Source organism: Quercus robur, chromosome 1, assembly GCF_932294415.1.
Source record: "Quercus robur chromosome 1, dhQueRobu3.1, whole genome shotgun sequence".
In the NCBI taxonomy this organism is placed as follows: domain Eukaryota; kingdom Viridiplantae; phylum Streptophyta; class Magnoliopsida; order Fagales; family Fagaceae; genus Quercus; species Quercus robur.
The window spans coordinates 16,997,071-17,023,709 of NC_065534.1; the positions used below are offsets into that span (position 1 = coordinate 16,997,071).

A 26,639-nucleotide genomic window follows, 5' to 3' on the forward strand; every position below is an offset into this window, starting at 1 on the left:
CCCAATTAATAGGACACCTCAGAATTCCCATGGACTGATAGCATAGAGAATGGAACATTGGATGTTTCTATATTAAAACTCAAAATAAAATTTCAAATTAATAGAAGAGCAATTCATTGTAAAAGTTACCAAATGACAATTTCCTTTTTGATTCGAATAAGAACCAACTCGTTTACAAAAAAAAATGGCAGCAAGCCGTCATCATTCTTTCCTGCCAACGTTTTTTAGCAAATTGCACAGAAGGAATACATAAAACCGTTTATAGAATGTCATGTTATTTGCATCATTGCTTCATTTTTAAGACTCGATTCCAATACACGTGGTATATACACAAGACTGAAACCACTCAAATGGTGCTGCATATTTCTGCTGCTTATAGGGCCTCATATAGAACTCGGTGCTCCAAAAGTTCTGATAAAATGCTCCTCATTTTATCAATTGAAATGGGTTTCTGTATTACTCCATTTATACCAACCCTCATACAGTTCTCCTTGGTAACCTTGTCTGTGTTTCCAGTAAGTGCTACTATAAGTGGCTTTTCATGACGTCTTGCGAATTTTTCACGTATAGTGACAGCAAGCTCAAAACCATCTATACCAGGCATGCACACATCCAAGAACACCACCTGGTGTTCATGAGAAACAACATGCAAGCACTCCTCGCTTGAGCTTACAGTTGACACATCACATCCCAAGTGCTCAAGTAGCCCCTTTGTCACCATCCTGCTAACCCTGTATAACACAAATAAAATTCAACATTCAGTAATGTGATTGAAATTGCTAACAGTAGTTCCATTGAACTTGAAATGAAATATTGAAATGATAGTAATTATCACTAAATATAAACACATTTTAAACTAGAAGTGCCACACCATCCCATTGTTTGTAATTTCAATATACAATTTAGACTTCTTACAGTCTAAGTCCAATGTAGACAAGTTGTCTAGTTCAGACTTTGTCAAGATTACTTAAATTAAAATCCCAGTTTTCAAGAACTTCAACCAACACAACACAATAAAGCCGTAGACTAAAGCAAATTGTAGCTGTTTTTAAGCATTTCAAGTGCCAGGGCTTTAAGTCCAAATTTTTATGCACGATCAGTGGTGTAATTAAGTAAATAAAGACTTACATACACAACAAGAGAGAGAGAGAGAGAGAGAGAGAGAGAGCTGATATTAATGGAAATTTGGAAAGTGGTAAATGGTAACTATATTTTCCTTAACCTAATTAGCAAGCCTTGCCCTAAAAAGAATGCCATCCTTATTAAAGCCTTCTCCCTTGTCAATGTTTGAGATGCCAGGTTTTGCCAATTGTTGTTGTTTATATTATGACTTCTATCAGTTTTGCCTGGTGGCAACTTGGAATTTATGTTCTTTAGATGACCTGCCTTACCTGCCAGATGTCCAGCTGCAAAAGGAAGAGGTTAGGCTAACTTCATTGGAGACATTTTGTTAACCCAAAGTCTGAGCTAACTTGGATTTCATGTTCTTTAGATGCCCGCCTTGCCTTGGTTGGAGACATTTTGCAAGCTCAAGGCCTGAGCTAGAGGTCAAATATGACACATCCCAAGTGATTCAGGATTAGTTAGAGCCCAGTTACCAGAACATCTGATCTCAAGTGTGATTCTGTTTATAGTGTGTTCAAAGTCAAACAGAAACATAGATGAACTAACAGAAATGCCATGGGAAATGTTTTGGAGACAAAAAGACATCATTTCAGTATCTCCAAGAAATTTCACAAATTTTGGCAAATATTATACCAATGCATGTTGCTTAATTCTCAAAATCAGATTAAATCCCAGCCTCTCATTTCCCAAGCTGTTTTTACTCATCAAAAAAAAAAAAAAAAAAAAAAGAGCCATTTTTATTAACTGTTTCAAGGATTGTAACCATAGATTAAACGTTGTTGTATTCCAGCCTGTCTATACCTCACTAAGTGAGTAAATAATTTATAAACCCCTAATAAGATAGTGGTACATGTTAGAAAAATTTTTTTTTAAAAAAATTTTGTATAAGACTCCTATACCTTCAATATAAGAACTATGGTTAAATGATTAAATTCACCATTTTCTAATAGCTTAAGTTTTGGGGAGAACTAGCAATTTAACATGGTATCATGGCAGGAGATTCTGATTCTACCTTCTATTTAAAATGTTAAAAATCCCACTTGTTGGGCCCCATTTATTAAGGGGGAGTTTAGACTCATATGAGAGAAGGGGGGGGGGGGGGGTTAAAACTATTGTTAAATGATTAAATTTACCATTTTCTAATAACTTGAAGCTTTTGGGAGAAATGGTAATTGAACACTCAACAACCAAGTATAAGAATTTATTATTTAATAATAAACGTCATATTCGCATGCATGATTATTATGGGTATAATTATTGATAAAGTGAGACATATGATGTTGACATAGATTTTGTGAGGGCATCAATTTAGAAAAATCATACCGGTGGTTAATGAACCAAAGGCAAGGAACCCAATAGTCTCTAAAAGGAGATAGTATATAGCAAAAATTTCTATGGGGGTTGGACTTTAATGAAACTTGGCTGGTGACATTTTTCAAACTACATATATACACATGTATTAAGAGTTTTTAGAAATTGTTTTGAAGTAGAGGCTCATGTGGAATATTGAATGGAGGAAGGAAAAATATGAGAAATTGTAGGTGCAGACCTCACTTGTAATTTTCAAATCTTCAAGGGTCAATTGAATGATTTGATTACGGAAAAGAGTTTACAAGTTTATGTCAATAGCCTTTTAAAGGAAATGATTAATTTTTATAGCTAAAGATTAATATCACTAAGGATCCCACATTCAATCTCTCTATAAGGTTTTTACCTAAAGTCTTATAAATAAGACAAACCACAACCTAGTTGGCCACCAAAACTATTTTGGGGAACTGCACCTATCCACAAAACACTAAAGAAAAAGAGAAAGAGTAACATAAATACATTGGGAGACAACGCACTTCGATTGCTAAGAGAGGTATGCATTATGTCCTTATCAAAATCCAGGATTACGTGGTCTAATGATCTTAGAACCAATTAAATGACATTTTGTTTGGTATTATTTCGCAACCATAGATACAATTCCAAGACTAAGTACAAAAGATGGCAAAGTTACTGACCCGTTATCATCCATGACAAGAACTTTCAGCCCTGAAAAATTTGTCTGGCCATGATTTGCTGGTACTTTAGGTGTGAAGGGAAGCTTAGATTCATTTGATCGCTCTGGAATTCCAAGTTTTACAATGAAAGTGGCAGTACATCCCTTGGCAAGGCCGTCACTTTCAAGCCAGATATGTCCCTCCATAAGATTTACAAACCTGATCACATCATAGGAAAGGAAAAAGAATTACAGCTGCATCTTTATATGAAAATAGTCTTTTCAAATCTAGTCCACAAAAACTGCAATACAAAAAAAACAGGCAGAGACACCTGCATATACTGAATGTATAGCCTAACAAAACCAAACCAAAGCTAAACATCTAACAACAAAAGATTTAAGTACCTCTTACAAATTGCAAGGCCAAGTCCGCTGCCACCAGAATTTCTAGTTCCTGATGATTGACTTTGATATTTAAAACACATAAAAAAAAAAGTAATTAAGAAATTTACTTATTATGTGGTTGTCATGACATCAATCACAATTATTATGATGTCATTTTTTTTTTTGAGAAGAATTATCATGTCAATTTGTAAGCATTTTGTAATAAAATTGATATAAAAAAAAATTGTTTCTTTCATTCAAAAATTAATTTATTTACTTGTTGATATGAAATCAATCAATACTATTTAATACATTAGTTTATTTTTTCTTTTTCTTTTTTTATGTTCCTAAATTACCCTTTAATCTCATGTTTGATAGTAAGTTTATCAAAGCCCTTCATTGTATTGTGGTATTTGTAACTAAGCATTATTCTGTGTGTGATCTTCTTCTAAAAAATAAAAATAAATAAAAAAACTGCGTGTGTTCAAAACTGTAACTTTAAAAATAAAATCCTAAGTCTAAAAAGCTTTGTGTTCATATTGGTCTCTTTTGGTTTACTCTTTCATCTTTTACTGAATTCTCATTGTACAAATTGGCTTTAGTTGCTCTAACTCGTACCTATATATTTAAGCATATTGTGTGTTCAATTTTGAAACTAACTGCTTATCATTCTTCTTCAGTATGGCTGCTGCAAATGCTGGACGCATTGACTATACACAGCCTGGACCCATTGACGACTCGGTGTTGTCACAGTAGGCGACGCATCGGTCCGAAGCTATTTGGAATGGGCGGGTAAAACACTCAACTAAATATTTACTTGTGCACATGCATTTAATCCATACAATGTACACGTATTTGCATATACTATATTAATCCATAACGAGATGTTATGTGCAGGATCCAGGGTCCATTACCTGCCGTAGTCGTAGTTCAGAGTTCTCCAAGCAACCTCCAATGGTGGACGACCGAGTGAGGAACATCATCACCACAGTTGGTTTGGAGGGACTCCTGTGGGTCCCGGGTAGAGAGATTGACAATGGCCTCATAACGGCCTTAGTGGAGCGATGGCGGCCCGAGACTCACACCTTTCACATGCCACATGGTGAGGTGACCATCACATTGCAGGATGTGGAGGTTCTTCTCGGGCTTCCTGTTGATGGTGAGGCTATAACAGAGAGCACACAAAAAACTTGGGTGGATGTGTGCCGGGACTTCCTTGGCTTTCGACCTATAACTCAAAACAACCATAAGCAACTTGATGGGCAGAGGATTCTCATCAACCGCCTTTTGGAGGAAGTTGCTAACCCATTGCCGCCTGATGCTAAAGAGGATCAGCTGCATAAGTACGCACGATACTACATCCTAGCGCTATTGGGGGACACAATATTCATGGACAAATCCGGCGATAGGGTGCATCTAATGTGGGTGCAGCAGTTGGAAGACCTTCACAACCCACGGAGGTACAGTTGGGGAAGTGCTTGCCTTGCATGGTTGTATCGAGAGCTATGCAGGGCAAGCGAGGACACCAGTCAGATTGGTGGGTGCTTGCTGTTGCTCCAGTACTGGGCATGGGCCAGGTTCCCCTATTTGTGCCCGACAGTTGAGCGAGGCCCGCCAGTGGGTGCTTACGGTCCTCCAGTACGTGGTCCACTATCCCTGAAGTAAGTCTCTACCTCATACTGCTATAACATACTGTCTTCACCAAAGCACGAGTCTTATATTATGTTTTGAGTTCTTTTTCTATTTGGTTCTAACTTCTTCTTGAGTATTTTTATTTGCTATTTGAAGTCCTAGTCTCTTTAGGTTATTTATAAAGGCTTTATTGTAATCAGTAACACTCATAGAGAGAGTGAATTTTAAAAGAATGATGACAGCCACGAGTCTCTTTTTCTTTATTTTTCTGTTCACAGCCACCGAAATCTTGATTTTTCTCCTTTGTTTCATCCCAATCATGAACTACACAGAAACATTGGGGTCCAATAACACTTATCATTCCGGATTGATCATTACCCACTCCACAATCATGTAACTTGATTTTATTTATTGATTTTAAAGGCTTCTAGCAATTTTTTATGTCAACATAACAACATTTTAAACCGAGGTCCAATGTAGAATTTTATGTTAATCTACTATAATTTTGTGACTTTCAATATAGCTGGTTTGTGCTTTGTCTTTTAAAAGGGCCGTTTCTTATTCCAGTGATATTATTAATTAGTTTAATATCTTTAAGATTATCTCAGTAGTTATATGTGATTACATTATCTTAGTTTTAACAGACTCATAAGTTTTATATTGATATTGATATTATTAATTAGTTTAATATCTTAGTTTTAACATCCAATTAACATTAATTGCTACGTTTCAGCTTTTAGTATTATATTGATATTTAATATCTGTGATTACATTATAGTTTTAAGATTATCTCAGTACTTATTGATCCATTCTTCTTGATTGTAGGTGGTTGTGGGTCCCAATTGAACGGAACTATGTTGTTGACATTGATAAAAATATCGATATCACCAAGATAACTCCATCAACAAGAGTTGCTCTCCATAATGACAGTTATGTGCTTCATTTAATCTTGCCAAGCAAAGTTGATCCATTGGTCAACCTCATGAAAGTTGAAAAGGTTCCAGATTCCACATATGACATGATTGGCGGTCTTGACCAGCAAATTAAAGAGATAAAGGAGGTTTGCCTCGTGTACCCTTTTACTTTCTGCATTTAAACAGGTACTGGCAATGGTGACAGTGAAGTGCAGTGGACTATGCTGGAGCTTCTCAACCAGCTGGATGGATTTGAAGCATCAAATAAAAAAATGTACATTTCGTGTGTGTTTTCATTATGCAGATTGGGTTGTTTAGTTTTTGGTACTTTTCTTTATTGTGACCTCAACTATTTAAACAGATTCATCTCTTATTGTAAGTATTTGGCAAGCATGTCAAAATAGGCTTCATTCTTGTAAAGATTGCCAGTATTTTATTCAATTTAAACAATTTGAACTCTTTTCGATGGATTTGGACAGAATGATAAGTATAGTCTTGTTAATTCCATAACGACCTATTGCACTGGGCTATTAAAGTCTTCAGAAGTGAAAGATTGTGTGTTTTCTCTGTGCATAATCATATTATCCCTTCTTCCTTTTTTCGTTTATTTTGTTTGCTGCAGGCTGTGTGCACAGAATCTGGGATGTTTGCTCTGAGGGAGAGGAGGGTTGATGTAACACAAGAAGATTTTGAGATGGTAGTGGCAAAGGTAATGAAGAAGGAGACCGAGAAAAACATGTCATTGCGGAAGCTATGGAAGTAGTGTGTCTCCATGTTAATGTTTTGTTTCACTCCACCACCCTGAATATAATTGATCCGTGGCTTTGTTCTTCACACACAGCCAACAGCTCTGTTCTTTGTATGGATATAAAAGCCACATGGGGGTGCCCACACTTTGTTGAAGTTTTTTAAATACCACTGGCATCTCTGTTTATTTTGTTAAATATTCTTATTGTGATACATTTTTATGTAATATGTGTTTTACTTCAAGTATCTGACAAGAATGTCCGTAGACAATGACTGTCAATCTGTTGTCAATCTATTGGTTAGACGACCAGAATGATAATTAAAAATCTGTGCTTAGTGGACAAGCACATGTGGCTTAGTTTTCTGGGCATGTGTAGCTGTAGCATGAGACATAGCACTCAGGGATCAATCCTACCATGTAGTGGTTGTAAATGAGCTAATTAGAGTTAGAACTTCAATTATATTCAAAATAAAATTAAAAGAACAAGTTTGAACTTTTAATATTCCACTCAATTTTCTTGCTTATAGTTTGTGCATTACAATGTGATATGAAATTATACTGAATGTGTGCTTTTTGTGTATTGTTGGATTGTGAAGACATGAGATGTTGATTTTCTTTTCTTTTTCTTTTTTTTTTTGGATTTACAGGGTTGGGTTACTTAGATGTTGGCAGTTAAAAACAAAAAAACCAGATTGTATAATTTTATTTTGTTCATTTCAGTTATATTTTTGGATTTACAAGGTTTACTCTTCGATGTTGGCGGTTTAGTAAAAAATTACCTGAAATTAGTTCTCAAATGGGGTAATAACAAAAAATTGAAAAAAAAATCCCAGTAGAAATGGGGTTACCATAAATGGAAATCAAGTCTAAGACTCGGTTTCTACTTATAGAAATCGAGTATCTTATACTCGATTTCCATAAATAGAAATCGAGTCTCTAAGACTCGATTTCCATTTATGGAAACCGAGTATAAGATACTCGAGTTCCACTGGGAATTTTTTTTTCTTTTTTGGCCGCAGGTCACCAAATTGGGGCAATTAAAGGAAAAAAATTCCCAGTAGAACTCGAGTATTTTATACTCGGTTTCTATAAATAGAAATCGAGTCTTAGAGACTCGATTTCTATTTATGGAAATCGAGTATAAGATACTCGAGTTCCACTGGGATTTTTTTTTTTTTTCCCGCAGGTGCATGGACCAGAATAATTCCCAGTAGAACTCGAGTATTTTATACTCGGTTTCCATAAATGGAAATCGAGTCTTAGAGACTCGATTTCTATTTATGGAAATCGAGTATAAGATACTCGAGTTCCACTGGGATTTTTTTTTTTTTTTTGCCGCAGGTGCATGGACCAGAATTAATTTTCTCCCCTACAGCAAATTTTCCAGGGTCCAGAACACATCAAACAACTACATACGCTGTGATACGCGAACGGAGCATACATTAAAGTTCTACAACCAGATTAAAACAGTAACTATTCAATAAAATTATTGCCAAAGTAATATCATTGTTCGTATTATAGGAAAAAGCTACATCACGCAACTAATGTAACGAGTAAAATGGATAACAAATAGTTCAATTATCCGTAATTTACAACAATAAACAAAATAACAACTAAGTTAATACAACATAGTCTACATATTCGCCTAGCGGAAGCTCCATACTGATATAACATATTATACATATTCACCTAACACTTGTCCATACTGATACAACATACTCTACATAATCACCTAGCTTGTCCATACAGAAGATCATGACAAGTCCCACGTACAATGTCACTTATGAAAATCAAGTCTCCGCTTGCCTGACAAACATTAAATACGGTTATTAGTTTCCAAATGCAAAGAACAAAAACCAAATGACATTCTGAGTATATTATATAAAAACAGTGACGGCACTTACCTAGTTCATAGCACTACCACTTGTCGAAGCCCTATGGGAATTGGGACAGCATCTACGGTTATGCCCCTCTTGATGACACACTCTACATCGTTGCCTTGGTTGAATCTCCCTCAACTCCAGATCTTCCCTCCGGCTTCCCCGTTCTCGCCGTACCCCATCCATTTCATTCCTTATTCTTGACATCGTAGGACGACCTTTGGCCCGCAACAATTGTGGGTCAGGCACCCACCGTGGTCCGCGAACGTCTGTCCATAATGACTCTGACTTTGGCACCACAAAATTATGTGAATATGTGAGAATGGCGTTGTTCAGACTGTAACATGGGTCAATATAGCTGGGCGCATCGAGATGCAGACCTTTAAGAACTTTAATTGCATGTGAACAAGGGATCTTCAAGTTTTGCCACTTTCCACAACCACATGTTCTATCAAATATGCGCACATCATGACTGTGATTTCCCCCTCCAGCTCTATGGTCGTTATACTGGGTAACCACTTGATATATACCCTCTGCATGATTATAATTCCTCAGAGTGTGTCCTGCAATTTTCTGCTCATTTTTGTTATAGATCTCCATTGCATAATCACTCCACACCTTACCTCGAGAGAGATCAGAAGTAATTTGTTTATGTCGATCGTGGAAATATGCAACAAGTTTAAAAAAAGTGAACTCAACCATTGCAGCAATGGGCAAACCGCGGGCACCTTTAAGAACCCCATTAAAGCACTCAGAGATATTGGTTGTCATTGCCCCATAACGTCTTCCACCATCATGTGACTGGGTCCATTTGTCTACATCCTCACTCATTAGATATGTGTATGGCATATAACGTATAATCCGGCGATCAGTAGGGTCTACACCCCTCAATAAATTAATCTCGGCCTCCTTAATGGTTTGCATTATGGACACAAATTTAGCATCATGAGTCGCATATCCAGCTTTCAAGGCCAATGCCTTTAGAGTCGGGTTATCAAAGTGTGTGTTGAAGTTGCTAGCAACATGTCGAAGGCAATATCGATGATATACCCGTTCTCTTCCGTCTTGCCCTCTAGGCCACTCTCGAATGGCGCATTTGATACCTTTATGTCGGTCAGAAATAATGCAAATGTCCTTGTTTTCAATAACACGCTCTATCGAAGTCCTGAGACACTCTAAAAACCACCCCCAACTAGCCCCTGACTCCTTATCCACAACAGCAAAGGCGATAGGCAAAACCTTTTGATTAGCATCCGTTGTCATTGCAATCATCAATACCCCTTTGTATTTACCATATAAATGAGTTCCATCAATACTGATCATTGGCCTGCAATACTGGAATGCAGCAATGCATGGAGCGAATGCCCAATATACATAGCGCAGTAACGTAGTACCTTCTAATGGCTTAGGTATGGTGTGATAGCTATACTGGGTACCCGAATCCTGATCCAAGTATGCCAACAATAACTTTCGCAACCTTTGGTAAGACTCCTCCCAATCCCCAAAAATCTTAGCAATTGCCTTTTGTTTTGCGTCCCATACTTTATAGTAAGAAAGCTCATGATCATACTTAGTACGTATGATCTCCCAAAGCTCATCAATAGTAGCAGTGTGCTTTTTTCGCAATCTTCCCACAATTTCTGATGCAACAAAATTAGAATCCATCATTCTACCGTCTCTTCGCAGCCCAAAGGGTATACAACTGTGTGGACCCACATAAGACGTGACCATCCACAGACCATTCAATTTAGACTTCATGTATGCCCCAACGTACCACTTGCAGTTGTCGTCAATGCATGCGGCGCACAATTGAGTTGTACTCGACCTTTGGATGGAGAAATTTCTATTATCCTTTGCTGCGTATATTATCAATGCACGCTTCACCGCAGCTTTATTTGCAAAAGTCAACCCTTTACAAAAATGCATCCCATCTTGCCAAGTACAAAGAAATGGTATCTGAAGAAGTGAAGGATCAACCATATCTTCCCAAGTATTTGCGTAGAATGAGTCCGCAGGAGCTCTGTAGCCAATGGTCGTATCTGTATCATGCTGGACACCAATATCATCATCATCTGCATCACCTTCATCATGGTACTTCATATTTTCCTCTTCAAAATTAGGAACGACTTCATGCTCATCCACATCGTTCTCAAAGTCACCTTGCTCAATCCTCTCTTCGTACTGATCCATATCATCATTATTTATGTTATCATTCGCAGCATGATCTTCGTCTTCGTCTTCGTCTTCCTCCTCTAAATGTGTCTCTTGAGAGTAGAGGGTTTCACCAGTATTTGCAACATAATCTTGAGATGGGAGTGTATAACCTCCCATTGCATACCCTCCCATTGTAGTGCATCCATTATCTAGGGTTGTAAATTGTAAAGCCGTAGATGTTTCTTGCACCACCTCAGTACTGTTGTCTACACTCGCCTCCAAACTTACATACAACTCAGCAGCATTTACTTAGGACATTTTCTAGATCCTATTAAACATCATCTTTACATGTTTATCTTCTTTAATCGCCATATACCCGTAATTTATCCGTTCATGAAGAACTTCTTGTGGGTAACGATAAATAATCTTGATGTCATACCAAGCAGGGTTCAATTTCAATTCGTCCATTATTTTCCTCTTCAAATCAGTCAACGTCTTCAACTTACGACGTAACATCATGTAGTAGCATTCAATACCCTCCCCTCTAAATGGAAATCCGTCAATCCCTTCAGGATTGTAAAGGGGTCCACCGAAGTATACATTTATGTCAATATTCTTCAAAGATTGTGAACCTATTAGAGAGCCAAGTAAATTTATGTTAGTGACATATTTGATCTCTTTGATTTAACATCAATTACAAAACCTTTTCTATCTACTCAAAGTACAACAATCGCAACTTCTAAAAGTGTAACAATTGCATATACTCACCCCACATCACATAGAAACACACTCAATCATTATAATTTCATACTCAAACAAATAAAAAAACTGAAGACAAAACTCACCCCCATTACAAAATTGAAACTCAGCTCTAACAAAAATATAAATAAAAATATCAAACCAAACAACAAAAGTCATGAGGATGTGCAAATGAATGAGTGCAATTATGTAACAACATCATTCAAGTAATTTTAAATTAATGCCATACCCTATTACACTACTATTGATGAAATAACATAGAGCAGGGTTCATCAGACAAAAAAAGAAAAAAAAAAAAAACACTAATGTGAATATAATCATGATCAATCAAATTAGACATATCATCTAATTTAATATATAAATATAAATATATTTGTATATTTAGCCTATTTATACAACTATATAATTAAATATTTATATAAATATATTTATATTTAGCCTATTTAGCCTATATAATTAAATATTTATATAAATACATTTATATAAATATATTTATATTTAGCCTATTTATACAACTATATAATTAAATATTTATATATATAGTTGTATAAATATAAATATATTTATATAAATATTTAATTATTTAATTATATAGTTTTATAAATATATAAATAAAAATATGTATATATAAATATTTAATTATATAGTTGTATAAATATACATATAAATATAAATATAAATATATATACGTATTTTTTTTTTTTAAGCCAAACGTATGCAGCCACAAATACATAAACACCTTTATACCTATGCCCAAATAACAAAAAGCAAATACCATGTACTATCCAACTAAGAGAGCCTCAAAAAGCTTATTAATCTCAAAGAACTAGAACCTTAAACCACAAAACATTCCCAGCTAAACAAAAGCTACAACTATATAATTAAATATTTATATAAATACATTTATATAAATATATTTATATTTAGCCTATTTATACAACTATATAATTAAATATTTATATATTTATATAAATATATTTATATAAGTATTTATATATATAGTTGTATAAATATAAATATATTTATATAAATATTTAATTATTTAATTATATAGTTTTATAAATATATAAATAAAATATATGTATATATAAATATTTAATTATATAGTTGTATAAATATACATATAAATATAAATATATATACGTATTTTTTATAAGGAAACAAATATACATATTTTAATACAAACAAATATCTTATTAGGAAACAAATATATTTGCCTAATACAAACAAATATTTTATTACGAAATGGCATATACACTAAAACAATGCAAGCAATAATGGTTAAAGCAGCTATATACACTAAACAACTAATTAGAGAGTGAGGAGACCCTTACTTGACATAATGATGTGCAAATGTACTGCTGAGATTGTATGAGAGTGAGAGGAGCAATGTTTTGCTGCTAAATATGTATGAGAGTTTCAATCTCTGTGAGAGTTCTTAAGAGAGGTTCTGTGATTGAAGTTGCTGAAGGTGTGAGAGTTGTTGAGGCTTTGTGATTCAAGTTGTTGAAGGTGTGAGAGTTGTGTTTAGTCTAAGAGTTGTGGTTCAACATAGTCTGAGAGAAGTTTTTGGTGCTTCTGCTAGTTTAACATATTTTTTGAATATGTCTCAAAACAGACAAATTATATTCACATGTCCTTCAGCAACGTACTCAATTAATACTGTACCTGCAACAAAGACTGTTGTTGACTAGCACAAGCACCAAAATAGACTAATAGGCTAACAAGCAACAGACAAATTATATTCACGTCCTTCAGCACAAGCTTAATAGACTAGCACAGAGCACAATGTATTCAGCTACTAGACTAGCACAGAGCACACAGCTAATAGACTAGCACAGAGCACAGCAAAGACAGCTTGATATGACCAGACAGGCAGACATGAGAGTGATTTGAAACTCGAGTCTCTAAGACTCGAGTTCAGTTTGCCTTAAAACTCGAGTCTCAGAGACTCGGTTTCAAAGTTAAAATGCGCGCTTTTTTTGCTTAAAACTCGAGTCTCTGAGACTCGGTTTACTTAAACTGAAACCGAGTCTCAGAGACTCGAGTTTCACGTGGCATCTACGTGGAACTTGAGTTTCTGAGACTCGAGTTTCATGTTGTGAGAGTGCTTTTTTCGGGATACTCAGGCCGAAGGATCCCGGACCTGAATGAAAAGAAAGGATTTGGTGGACTGGGCCTTGACTCACCGCAGCTAAATGGCTATTTAAGAATCAAGTGAATGCAGAGAATACTCCTGACAACACACAAAAATGACAAACAAGGATATCGAGGAGTGCCAGAAATTAACAACGTAAGCTCAGAAAGAAAAGAAAAGCAGGATTAGCAAGACAATAAAAAAAAAAAGAGAAGTACTGTGGGGATCCTGGGAACAATATTTAATTAAAGCATTATCTATTCGATCACAGCAAGCTTACTAGGACGTGATACAAGGTCCAATCAAGCTCAAAAATTGCAGCCTTGAATGGCTATTTCAGCCTTCAAAACTTGCGAAGTTTGATTCTCGTTGGATCCGAGTATGTGCCATAGTTGCTTTTACAGGATATCGGGAAGCAGTATTTGTTTTCCCTTGGTATTTTCTTTCTGCCTAAACTTTCTGATAATTTTTCTAGAGAATCTCTTCTTTCTATTGTGTTTTTTTCCCTTTTTTCTCGCTGCCCTTCTTCACAACCCATCCTCTCCTTTTATAGTGGAGTTTTCTGGGCGTCTTGGGGAACCGTTGGTTCCCATGTTTTGGTCTTTTGCAAACAAAGTATGTTCTGTCCTCATCATCTCGGTAAGTCCCCTTTTCCGTTTTCTCTCATTCTTTCCTTCTCTTGGTTCTGATTCCTTCGAAAGCTTCTGGTTGGCCATCCTCTTTGGGATGTGCTGAGGTATGCCCTTCTGGTGTCTTTTACTTCTCCGTTTCTTTCCTATTTGGGCGGAATCCTGTTCTGCTCTTTTGAAATCGTTTTGTTAACATTCTTCTTCCTTGTTTTGGTTCCCCGACGCCTTTTCTGTCTGTGCCATGAAGGGTCGCTTGCGTCCTTTTGTTTTTTTTCTTGTTTTCTTTCTATCGATCTGTCCTGGTCTTCTTTTTTTCTTCGCGCTCATTGATGGTGCCCGAGGATCCTTGCGTCTTATACTTTGCTGTGATGTTCTCTCTTTTTCTTCTTTGGTTGCTTTTCCTTTTCTGGGCTTCGGGATCCTCAGGGCCTTTTGTATAATCCCTTTGGACTTGGTCTTTTTTCTTCTGGGCTTAACTCACTCTTTCTTGGGCTTAGCTTATTCTTTCTTGGGCTTATTTTACTGTGATTTTTTAGACCTCAACACATGTAAACGCCACGTGGATTTTTGCCACATCAAACAACCTAAACCAAGCCTCAGAGGCTCGATTTAGGGGCCCAAAATCGAGCCTCTGAGGCTCGATTTGCTAGTTTCCCAATTTCTTTCAAAACCGGGCCAACTAACTGAATAGTTTCATCTTGATGGGTAATTACCCATTTTCGCCATTTACTTGATCCAATCCACGCATCGATGCCATAAAAACAATCTGGGCTTCTCTAAATGGTAAATAGTAGGGTTTTAACCTTTCGCTCTATTTGGTAATTGGCGGTGAGTTTAGAGTGGGGGCAAAAATGACTTTTCAGGCGCAAAAAGCCCTTTTCGTGCATTTTGTGTGTTTAGGTACCGTTCTGGCAAACTTCAAACGAAAGCTTCTTCTTCCTGAAACGATAATCGGGTTTTATTTGAGCTAACGAAAATACCCCTAACATCCTGATACAATTACACACATGCCCCTTTATAAACCCTAACCCTCTGTAGCGACCCAACTCAACCCAAACCCGGTTTACCATCTCTGCAAAGCTTCGCCGGAGCAACCCAGTTCCTCTCTCCTCTTCACTTCGCCGGCGGTGAGTCTGTCTCTCTCTTTCTCTTTACTTCAATTTTTTCAAGCAAATAAAAAAAATGAGCGATTCCGATTCTAATTCTAATTCCAATTCCGATACCGAAACTCGCAAAATCCGAAACATATGCATACTGGCACACGTGGATCACGGCAAGACGACGCTCGCCGACCACTTGATCGCCGCCTCGGGCGGCGGAGTGCTCAACCCTAAACTCGCCGGCCGCCTTCGTTTCATGGACTATTTGGACGAGGAACAGAGGCGTGCCATCACGATGAAGAGCTCTTCCATAGCTCTTCGATACAAGCACCACTCGATTAACCTCATAGACTCGCCGGGGCACATGGACTTCTGTAGCGAAGTGTCCACCGCCGCTCGATTGAGCGACGGCGCTTTGATATTGGTGGACGCCGTAGAGGGCGTGCACATTCAAACCCACGCTGTTTTGAGACAGTGCTGGATTGAGAAGCTTTCGCCGTGTTTGGTTCTCAATAAGATTGATAGGTTGATTTGTGAATTGAGGTTGAGTCCGTTAGAGGCGTATACTCGGTTGTTGAGGATTGTTCATGAGGTTAATGGGATTGTTAGTGGGTATAAGTCTGAGAAGTATCTGAGTGATGTCGATTCAGTGCTTGCAGGGTCGTTGGGAGAGGCGGGTAGTGGTGGTGGGGACGAGAGTTTTGAGTTTGTAGAGGATGATGAGGAGGACACATTTCAACCCCAGAAAGGGAATGTGGCTTTTGTGTGTGCATTAGATGGGTGGGGTTTTGGGGTTCATGAGTTTGCTGAATTTTATGCATCAAAGCTTGGGGCCAGTGCTGCTGTATTGGAGAAGGCATTGTGGGGTCCTAGGTATTTTAATCCCAAGACGAAGATGATTATGGGGAAGAAGGGGGTTGGTGGAGGAAGTAAGGCTCGGCCTATGTTTGTTCAATTTGTACTTGAGCCGCTTTGGCAGGTTTACCAAGTGGCTTTGGATGGGGAGGGGGATAAAGGGGTACTTGAGAAAGTGATCAAGTCGTTTAATCTGTCTGTGCCTGCTCGCGAGTTACAGAATAAGGACCCGAAAGTTGTGCTTCAATCTGTTATGAGCCGTTGGCTTCCTTTATCAGAGGCAATACTGTCGATGGTGGTTAAGTGTATGCCGGACCCTATTGCAGCACAATCGTTTCGTGTCTCACGTTTGCTTCCAAAGAGAGAGATTCTGAACAATGGGGTTGATTCCAATGTTCTTGCAGAGGCAGAACTTGTTAGAAAATCAGTTGAGGCTTGTGATACAAGGCCTGAAGCACCATGTGTTGCTTTTGTTTCCAAGATGTTTGCCGTGCCAATGAAAATGCTTCCACAGAGGGGTTTACATGGAGAGTTTATAAACAATTCAGCTGAAAGTGGAGAGGGTGAGTCAGATGAGTGTTTCCTTGCATTTGCTAGGATTTTTAGTGGGGTTCTTTGTTCAGGACAGAGGGTTTTTGTGCTTTCAGCTTTATATGATCCGCTAAAAGGGGAATCAATGCAGAAACATGTGCAGGTGGCTGAGTTGCAATCCTTGTATCTAATGATGGGTCAAGGCTTAAACTTGGTGGCTTCTGCAAAGGCAGGAAATGTTGTGGCAATTCGAGGCCTTGGTCAGCACATATTGAAAAGTGCAACTCTTTCATCCACAAGGAATTGCTGGCCTTTCTCGAGTATGGTATTTCAGGTTGCCCCAACTCTTAGAGTAGCAATTGAGCCATCTGATCCAGCAGATATGGGTGCACTTTTGAAAGGCTTAAAGCTTCTAAATCGGGCAGACCCATTTGTGGAGGTCAGTGTTTCTGCAAGGGGTGAAAATGTCCTCGCAGCTGCAGGAGAAGTTCATCTAGAAAGATGCAAGAAGGATTTGACAGAGAGATTTGCCAAGGTAAAGTTGGAATTCTCTCCGCCCCTTGTGTCCTTTAGAGAGACCATTGAGGGAGAGGTATCCTATATGCTAGAGAACTTAAAGTCATTAACTGGGGGTTTGGATTATATTGAAAAGACAACACCTAATGGGAGATGTGTAGTTCGGGTACAAGTCATGAAGCTTCCGCCTACTCTAACCAAGATGCTTGATGATAGTTCTGATTTACTTGGAGATATTATTGGAGTTAAGTCTGGGCAAACCAATAAAGGTTTGGACACCCAAAGATCAAGCATTTTAGAAGATGAGAATCCTATTGAAGTACTTAAGAAACGGATAATGGATGCTGTGGAGAAAGATATTTTGTTAATGACTGAGACTGACAAAGACCGGGCTGAGAAATGTAGAGCGAAGTGGCTAAAGCTTCTTAAAAAGATCTGGGCACTTGGGCCTAGGCAGATTGGTCCAAATATCCTATTCACCCCGGATTTCAAAAGAAAGGGTGTTGACTCCTTTGTTCTTATTCGTGGTTCCTCTCATGTATCTCAGAGATTAGGTTTTGTGGATGATTCTATTGATGGTGACAAAGCTGCTGAGACATCTTCAGAAGTAACTCAAGCATTATCCATGGAAGCCGAGCATCTTGAAAGTAGTGTTGTAACTGGGTTTCAACTTGCTACTGCAGCTGGACCCTTATGTGATGAACCTATGTGGGGTTTGGCATTTGTTGTTGAGGCTTATATTTCTCCATTTATTGGGCAGGCTAATGAGTCTGAAACTTCCCACCAACAACAAGCTGAGCAGTATGGCATCTTCACAGGACAGGTTATCACAGCTGTCAAAGATGCTTGTAGGGCGATTGTGCTTCAGAAGAAGTCGAGACTTGTGGAAGCCATGTACTTCTGTGAGCTGAACACCCCTCCTGAATATTTGGGTCCCATGTATGCTGTCCTTGGTAGAAGGCGCGCCCGAGTGAGCAAGGAAATAATGCAGGAAGGTTCCCCATTGTTCACCGTGCATGCATATGTGCCGGTTTCTGAAAGTATTGGTTTTGCAGATGAGCTTAGAAGGTGGACTTCTGGAGCTGCTAGTGTTCTTCTTGTACTAAGCCACTGGGAAGAACTTCCTCAAGATCCTTTCTTTGTACCCAAAACAGAGGAGGAAATTGAAGAGTTTGGAGACGGTTCTAGTGTGCCTCCAAATACAGCTAGGAAACTCATCGATAGTGTAAGACGACGGAAGGGCCTTCCCGTGGAGGAAAAAGTAGTCCAGCATGCAACAAAGCAGAGGACCTTAGCTCGTAAAGTATAGACGTTTTTTATTTTGTTGTGCCATTAGCTATTACGAAAGGCAATAGATTTCATCATTGATTATGAAAAGAAAGTTTAAACTCTTTTTTTTGTAACTAGCAATGAAGAGATATTTAAGGTAATATCTTACTATTGATTATGGGAAAAAAGTTCATTCTGTATAACCAAGATCAACTTTCACTTCAGCATGATTCTTTTTAAAGTTATTTTCAGCAGGAGTTTAACCTATTTATTTTCTGTTTTTGTGTGAAATGCAACTCATTTCATGATATTACTTGTTTCAAGAATAATTTTCTGGCTTTAGGGCTTACTTTGGAGAGTATTGCTGCTATTGTTTTGAGTAGAATCCTTGCATCTGTGTACAATCGTACAATTGTCTTTGTGGCTCCTTGCATATAGTTTTTTCTAATGATGCATGGAATATGCTTTAGAAAGTGGTGTTCCCTTGTATCGTTTAGCATATTTGAGAGGATACAATTTGACAACTGTCTCATGTAAAATGTGATACCTAATTGCTATATGCTATAAGTCCAATCTACATTAAATTGTTTGAGTTCACTCATTTGGTTCACAAAGCTGGTGTCCAGAAACGGCTCAAGTTTGTGTGTTCTTCTATAAATAATCAGTCTTTGTTGGAAGTTGTAGGAGAAATGTGGATTACTAAGATAATCTGGTAAGATTACATGTGTGTTTGCACACCTCCATCATAGTAACATAGCTTGTAAGCTGGTAAGCATTAGGTTTGTAAAGCTGAAGTTTCTGGGAAACATTAGAGTACTTTGTTTTGTTCTTGAGAGAAGGAAAATCCCTTGTAATTAAGTTTTGTTTTTTCCTTGCTATTCTGTTGTATTCTTCCTGTGTATGAGAATTTTATTTTTAATGAAATTTGGCATTACTTATAAAAGAAATGGAGTGACAGAAGGAAACTGATAGCGTTGATTTTACTAAAGAATCACTTTTCATTTGGGTTTTGATCTCCAGCTTCCAACTTTGATCAAGGATCTTGGAGTTTGCTTTTCTGGCTGTTTGATAATTCTTCAAAGATAGTGACTGATTTTACATTTGTCATTCTTTCTTGGAAGTCATTAGTAGAATAAACAGTTAAAAAATAAAAATAGCCAAAAAGATAAATGATCAGTTACATCAGTTGCTAGCCATTTACAATTTTACACAAGTTTACATAGATTGCACACTTGAATGGATGAGGATGGTCTTGAATGTGGATTTACTGAATTGGTTCTTCATTCATGTGTTCAAATATAGTTTTATAAAATCTGATTAAGGGTGGTTAAAGTCTCAGGCATGTGTAAGGTTCAAGTTTTAATAGCAGCCACTTAGTGGAACATTAAGAACTAGTATTTGGTGCAATGGTAATTGTTTAAGGATTTAATGTTGTTATTTATTTGTTCTGACTGTCTGATCATATTAGGTGTTGGAATCTTACTATACGTAGTTTGTTTTAATAGGTTTTACAATAATAGTTAAACATGCTTGCCACAGATTTCTTTGATTATCAATTAGGGATGTAATATACAATTATAACCTTAGGGGTATTTGCAGGAAAAAATTCAGTATGAATTGAAAGACATCATTCACTTAGATTGTTGCACAAGGGTCACTGAATTTACTATGATAGATTAACTGTTTAAGGTTTTTGTTTTGGACTCACACATGTAATATATTATAATAGCTTATATCTGCGATGTCCCCAGCCTAGCCAATTAAAGTCAGAAACGCAATGGTGATATTCAGTACAGTTTATGCTCCAATCAACATTCAATTGTTTGAGGTCACTTGTCTGGTTGTCAAGCTGGTGTCCAGAAACAACTTAAATTTGTGAGTTCTTCTAAAAAGAATCACGTCTTTATTGGAAGTTATTGTAGGAGACGTGCAGATTACTAAAATAATCTGGTAAGATTACACGTGTTTGCACACCTCCATGCACTGGTAAGCATTAAGTTTGTAAAGCTAATGTTTCTGGGAAACATTAGAATGCTTGGAGTTGCTTCTTTGGCTGTTTGATAATTCTTAACAGATAGTGACTGATTTTGACATTTTATTATTCTTTGATGGAGTCATTAGTAGGATAAACAGTTAAAATAAAAATAGCCAAAAAGATAAATCAGTTACATCAGTTGCTACTTGCTAGCCATTTACATAACTTTATCTCCTTGTATAGTGCGTTCTAAAAGCACTTGAGTTCCTCACAAATATTTGAGGTTCAACAATCAGATCCTTGACCAACATATGGGACTTGAGAGTAATTTACAGGCTGACCTAGTGACTCCCTTTTTCATTTGAAGTAATCTCTAGTGACTTGGTTTATTTTTGAATTCCCAAATAATGGAACTAAATTAGTTAGTATATCAAGGGTACTCTTGAAAATTGAATTAATATATTTGCTATTCTAGTCCTATGGTGAAGGCAGTGGCATAAATTGTACAATTGAATGGATGAGGATGATCTAGAATTAATGTTGATTTACTGAATTGTTTCTTCATTCATGTGTTCAATATAGTTTTATAAAATCTGATTAATGACTATTAATCTATATTTACCCCCTATTGTATTTTTATGCTGAACTATTGTGCCTATGGCCCTTGTTTCATGTTTCCTTAGCCCAACTTGTGGTTGATAATTTTCATCCCTTAATTATTTCCTCAGATTTAATTGATTCACTTCCGGTGCACTTGGGTGTTCCTTTTTTTCAATATATCTTATTACTTATAAAAAAAAAAAAAGATTTAATTGATTGTTGACTACAGGTGACAAAGCACAGTTTTATTGTACCATGGTTAGCAGTTGGGTTCAGCTTCTCTTTCCAAAACCTTGGAAAGAACTCAGGTTGTGGTATGGCAAGCACAAGGAAAAGGGCATTAAGCCATATCTTGAGTTGATGGAAATCGGATTTATCACTCATATTTTCTTGATTTTTATCTTTCTTGGTAATATTATTGGTATTGACATACTGATAAAAAAAAAATGGTATTGGCATGATCTGGATTAAATTTTAAAATTCTTCTGCAGGTGACAACAGGATGGTACTAGATGGGGGAGAGGTTATGGGCTCTTTGGTTCATTAAATTTATTCATTCTTCTTGTTATTTTAATATCTAAACCAATTTTTGATGTGATAGAGCACTCGGTGTCTCTTACCAGGATGCTGGTGTTAACTATGGAAAAAAAAAAAAGACTGGGCTGGAAATGCAACCATACCTCCTGTAAGAGTTGTAATGAGCAATGCTGAGCATGGGCCTACTGATGCTGTTTTTTATGGTGTGCAGAATCAGAAGACTATTATTTTGGTATTTTCAAGTTACAAGTTGATGACTTATTACGATTCTAATGCAGAGCTGATCAATGAGATTTAGTGAAGGCCTATGTAATCAACAAGTGTTTGGAGTATAGGTATAATTCTTAGATGGTGTCATGGTGACATACTTCTTAAGTCCATTGATCCCACCTTTGAATTCTATATTGGGAAGAGCTTGGAGCTTATCCATGTCAGAAGCTCATCTTCTGCCCAGAATTTCAGGGTTGATGATTTTATGTCATTGGAATAAAAGGATGTGAGGACTGAGAGGGTTGGCAAGACAAGCCCTGGCATGAAGATTGATACCATTAATGTTAATCAATGTTCTTTGGGGAATGGAAAGCAGATGGTTTTTTGGGTTAGTAAAATGGGTTTGGATTTTGATTCAGAAGCAGCTTCGAGAGTTGGGTATGTGGACCATGGACAGGGACTCTGTGCATGGTTGTCACAATGGCTATTCAATTTGTAATCTTTGTACGTCTCCAAACCAAAAAAAGAAGTAATATTTGTATATAATTATATATATTTTTTGAGAAACAGAAAGACATGATATTAATCAGGTGCAGATAAATAAGCCAAAACAAGAGGAACAATATCTGGTAAAATAGCCTCCATCTAGACTAAAAGTCGAGTAATATTTATGTCTAAATGTAAAATTTTGCTCATATATCTTAACCGTCAATACATTTTTAAAAAAAATGTCAAATGTGAACAAAATCAAGTTTGTCAATTTATTTTCTACAAGAGCGCTCTACAATTGTCTCATGACTTTTGCTTTAATTTGTCAAATTAGTTTTAAAGGTAAACATTTTTGTTTATATTAGTTCCTTAATTTGTCAAAGGGAGTCGATCTTATTTCCCATCCAAGAGGGACGGAACCAAAACCTATGGCCTATTTGGATGGAAGGGGGAAGGAGGGAAAGTGGAATGGAGTAGAGTAGAGTTAGTTAAAAATAAGTTAATTTTGTGCTAAATCTACTTTACTCTATTCTACTCTCCCTCTCTCTCTCTCAATCCAAACGGACCATTAGTATTTGTATGGTCCTACGCCCTACATAATAAGGTTTAAGTGAACCATGATCATCTTCGGTGTTAAGCAATAAAAATAAAATATGATTATAAACAGTAGAATTTTTTCTTATTACCTTGACCACATAACTTTTATCCAAACAGTTGAGCCACAATCATCTACGATGCTAAGCACGTTGGCCCATGACTAATCTACAAATTCTACACCATCAAAGTCAAAATTGATCAAACATTGATAGCAAGATGAACATGTAGTGGAGGGAAGTCCCACAGGGGCGACCTGAGAACACATCTAACACACAAGAACACAAGCACAATGAGTGTCCATATGAATACCCACATGTGATCTCAGTTTGCCCCTGTAGGACTCCTTCACCTTTGTTGGATTTCTTACATTTTTTTCATTTGATTTTGGTGATGTCAATGGATATAATCCCATTGTTATATATATAGCCTAGCAAACTTTAAAATTCCAGTACTTTGCTACAATGTACTACACCTCAGTACTTGCAAATAGATTTTGATAGTATTTAACAGCTCATACAACTTTGTACTCCCTTTTATGCAAACTCCATTGTACTGTTAAAAATGTTGAAGTTGTATTACACAAAATGCAAGCAGTACATTTAGATCCAATGATTATAACTCCAATTCTTTGTAGTACCATATGGAAGTACATTTGCAAGCAGTACATTTGGAAGTACAATTGTTGTGTACTATATTGGTAACGTTCACAATTTTTTAATATGTTTAAGAAAATGTGTCCAGATTGCTGGGATGATGACCAATCGTTGAATCTTCTTCTTTTTTTTCTTTTTCTTTTTTTTGTTGGAGAACCAAAGGTTGAATCGATTACTCTTTTTTTTTTTTTTTTTTTTTTTTTGAGAAAAAAAAAAACTGCTATTAAAATTCTTCTAGAACATTTCAACAACTACTTTTAAATTTCTCAAAAAAAAAAAAAAAAAAAAAACCCCTTTAAATTTCTTCTAGGACATTTATCATTAAATGTGGTAAACGGTCAACCATTCTTGCTCGACTTGGAAATATAAGGGCACTAATATACTGAATGAAAATTAGTAGATTACGGTAGGAATAGTAATAAAATTTATTACTGATAATAAAAAAAACATTGTATATATGTAATACCTATTACTATTCATATGTTTGGTAAAATTAGAATAATTAATTGCTATATGCATATAAAAAGTTTGCATTTATTAGAAATATATTAATTGTAAAAATTATTACAACCATCAAGGAATAATTATTATAGTCATTTTTAAGAAAAATAACTATTTCTGAATTTTAAGAATAGAAATCACTAAGGAATAACTCTTTTTTATAATAAAAATGTAACCAATGGTCTGTTTGAATACCGCTTATTTTACTGAAACTGAAAATTTATTATTGAAAGTACTGTAAAATAAAAATAAAAGTTAGTTGAAATAGTACAGTGAGACTCATAAATAGTAGCAAAAATAAGCTGAATAGTAAAATAATTTTAATTTTTCATTTCAATCCAAACGCATGCTAAATAACCAAATAGTTATTCCTTATGAATAACCATTCTATTACAAAATCTATTACATTATGTCAAATATATCCTAAATGCATAAACTCTTAAATTTTTATGTGCAAATTATGATGTATTTCTAAAAGCTTATTTCAAATGAAATATATGTGCATTTTACCTGAACATTTTGATATACAGTGTATTTTTATTATTATTTATTTTTAAAATCGATGTACAGTGTACTTACAAAACTGTTCATGACTAATTTTGTTTTGTCATATTTTCAATGGACCTCCAAACCCAAAAAGTTTAAAAGGACGAGATTACACTACATGGCTCACTAAGGCCACAAATGCCTAAGTACTCATTGGGCCCTTAGAGAATTTGATCATTCAAGCAAACAAAAGGCCGTCTTCATGTGGTCAAAAGCCCACTGTTCTTAAACTCTAGTAATGGGCCGAGTAGTGGTCCAGCAGGTAGGTAGGGACTAGGGAGGACAAATTAATGCTTCACGGACCTAATGTAATGTATACTTCACAGTTCACACAATGTCAACATTTTTCAAACCCAGGTATCCGCAATTGTCAAAAATGCCCACACTTTACACATGATGTAAAAAAATGTGGATATTGTTGAATGTAAAACACTCAAAAGCCCTTTTAAGAAGGGACAGAAATGATTAATGTGACACTCATAAATCTTGACACTTGTATGTTTTCTCTCTCTTTAGCATGATTTGTTATTGTTTTATCATGCTTTGATACCAACATTTTTTTTTTTAAGTGTCAAATAATAAATTAACCATCACCATAAAACACAATATTTAACGTAGTTCAGCAAACTTGATACCTATCAATGACACAAAAAAAAAAAAAAACGCTTTTAATATATATTAATTCGGGTTGAATTGTTGATTTATGTAATTGGTGAATTACAACCACAATTCACAAATTTTTCAAAACTCACAAATATAAAATTAATCCAAATCTTCAATACATCCAAAGGAGGCTTAACCATTTCCCTTTCCAAAACAATTTTGAAGAAGCCTGCATGAAAGGCACAAGAAACAGCAATGAGAGCAGCTATACATGCATGATTAATTTCCACAAGATTACATGATTCTGACCTATACTTTTCAATGTACAACTGCTATATGATTGATTAGATTCATAAAAAAAAATTACTTAATGAAATTCGGTTAATAATTCAGATTTCAGAGTATATATTATAACAATTACCAATTGAATCCAAATAATAATAATAATAATTACATATTATTATATAGTAATTATACTAGGAATATATACTAACCTAATTAACCTAATTTTAGAATAAGATTATTAGACTAATAATTAGATTCATAAAAAAAATTTAATGAAATTCAGATAATGATTCAAATGTTAGAGTATATATTATAAAAATTACCAATTGAATCCTTATAAAAAAAAAATAATTACATTAATTAGGAAAAAAATTGTTGCAATAATTTAAAATGAAGGAATCATAGTAATAAATTGATATCAATTATTTTTGTAATTTATTGCAACGAAAATTTCAAACTAATAGCTTATTGCAACGAAGTTATCGTTGCAATAATTTGATATTAATTCATTTATAATTTATTGCGATGACAAACACGAAACTGCAATGAATATATTGTTGCAATAACTTGGTATCAGTTATTTCATAATCTATTGTAATGACAAAATAAAGTAATTATCTATTACAATAAATATCTCATTGCAATAATTTAATCTAACTTATTTTGGTCAATTATTTGCAATCTATTGTAATAAGTTTTGTGAAGTAATAGCCTATACCTACAAGATATTTGAAATAATAAATTGTTTATTGCAACAATACATATTAATATATATATACATATATATATATATATATATATATATATATTTATATATATGAATGTATACTAGGAATAATTACATATTATTATATAGTAATTATACTAGGACTATATACAAACCTAATCAACCTAATTTTAGACTAATAATTAGATTCATAAAAAAAAATTACTTAATGAAATTTGGATAATAATTCAGATTTCAGAGTATATATTATAAAAATTATCAATTGAATCCGTATAATAATAAAATAATAATAATATATTAAT

At 35.6% G+C, this 26,639-nt stretch overlaps 3 protein-coding genes across 3 annotated transcripts; 1 reads left to right on the forward strand and 2 right to left on the reverse strand.

Moving 5' to 3' along the window:
• Positions 1-358: 358 nt before the first annotated feature.
• LOC126724964 (ethylene receptor-like) lies at positions 359-3,890 on the reverse strand. The gene is made up of 4 exons (XM_050429454.1): positions 3,847-3,890; positions 3,512-3,571; positions 3,129-3,326; positions 359-731 (listed from the first exon to the last, which is right to left on the reverse strand). The coding sequence occupies exons 1-4, from the start codon at positions 3,888-3,890 to the stop codon at positions 374-376; spliced, it is 660 nt and encodes a 219-aa protein (XP_050285411.1). The 3' UTR covers positions 359-373.
• A 4,482-nt stretch (positions 3,891-8,372) lies between these two features.
• On the reverse strand, positions 8,373-11,010 carry LOC126725035 (uncharacterized). The gene is made up of 4 exons (XM_050429552.1): positions 10,824-11,010; positions 10,608-10,736; positions 8,689-10,553; positions 8,373-8,590 (listed from the first exon to the last, which is right to left on the reverse strand). Exons 1-3 carry the CDS (start codon positions 11,008-11,010, stop codon positions 8,689-8,691), a joined length of 2,181 nt encoding a protein of 726 aa, XP_050285509.1. The 3' UTR covers positions 8,373-8,590.
• A 4,136-nt stretch (positions 11,011-15,146) lies between these two features.
• Positions 15,147-18,859, forward strand: LOC126723556 (uncharacterized). Its single transcript, XM_050427118.1, has one exon. It carries the CDS (start codon positions 15,526-15,528, stop codon positions 18,652-18,654), a length of 3,129 nt encoding a protein of 1,042 aa, XP_050283075.1. The 5' UTR covers positions 15,147-15,525; the 3' UTR covers positions 18,655-18,859.
• The last annotated feature ends 7,780 nt before the right edge of the window (positions 18,860-26,639 follow it).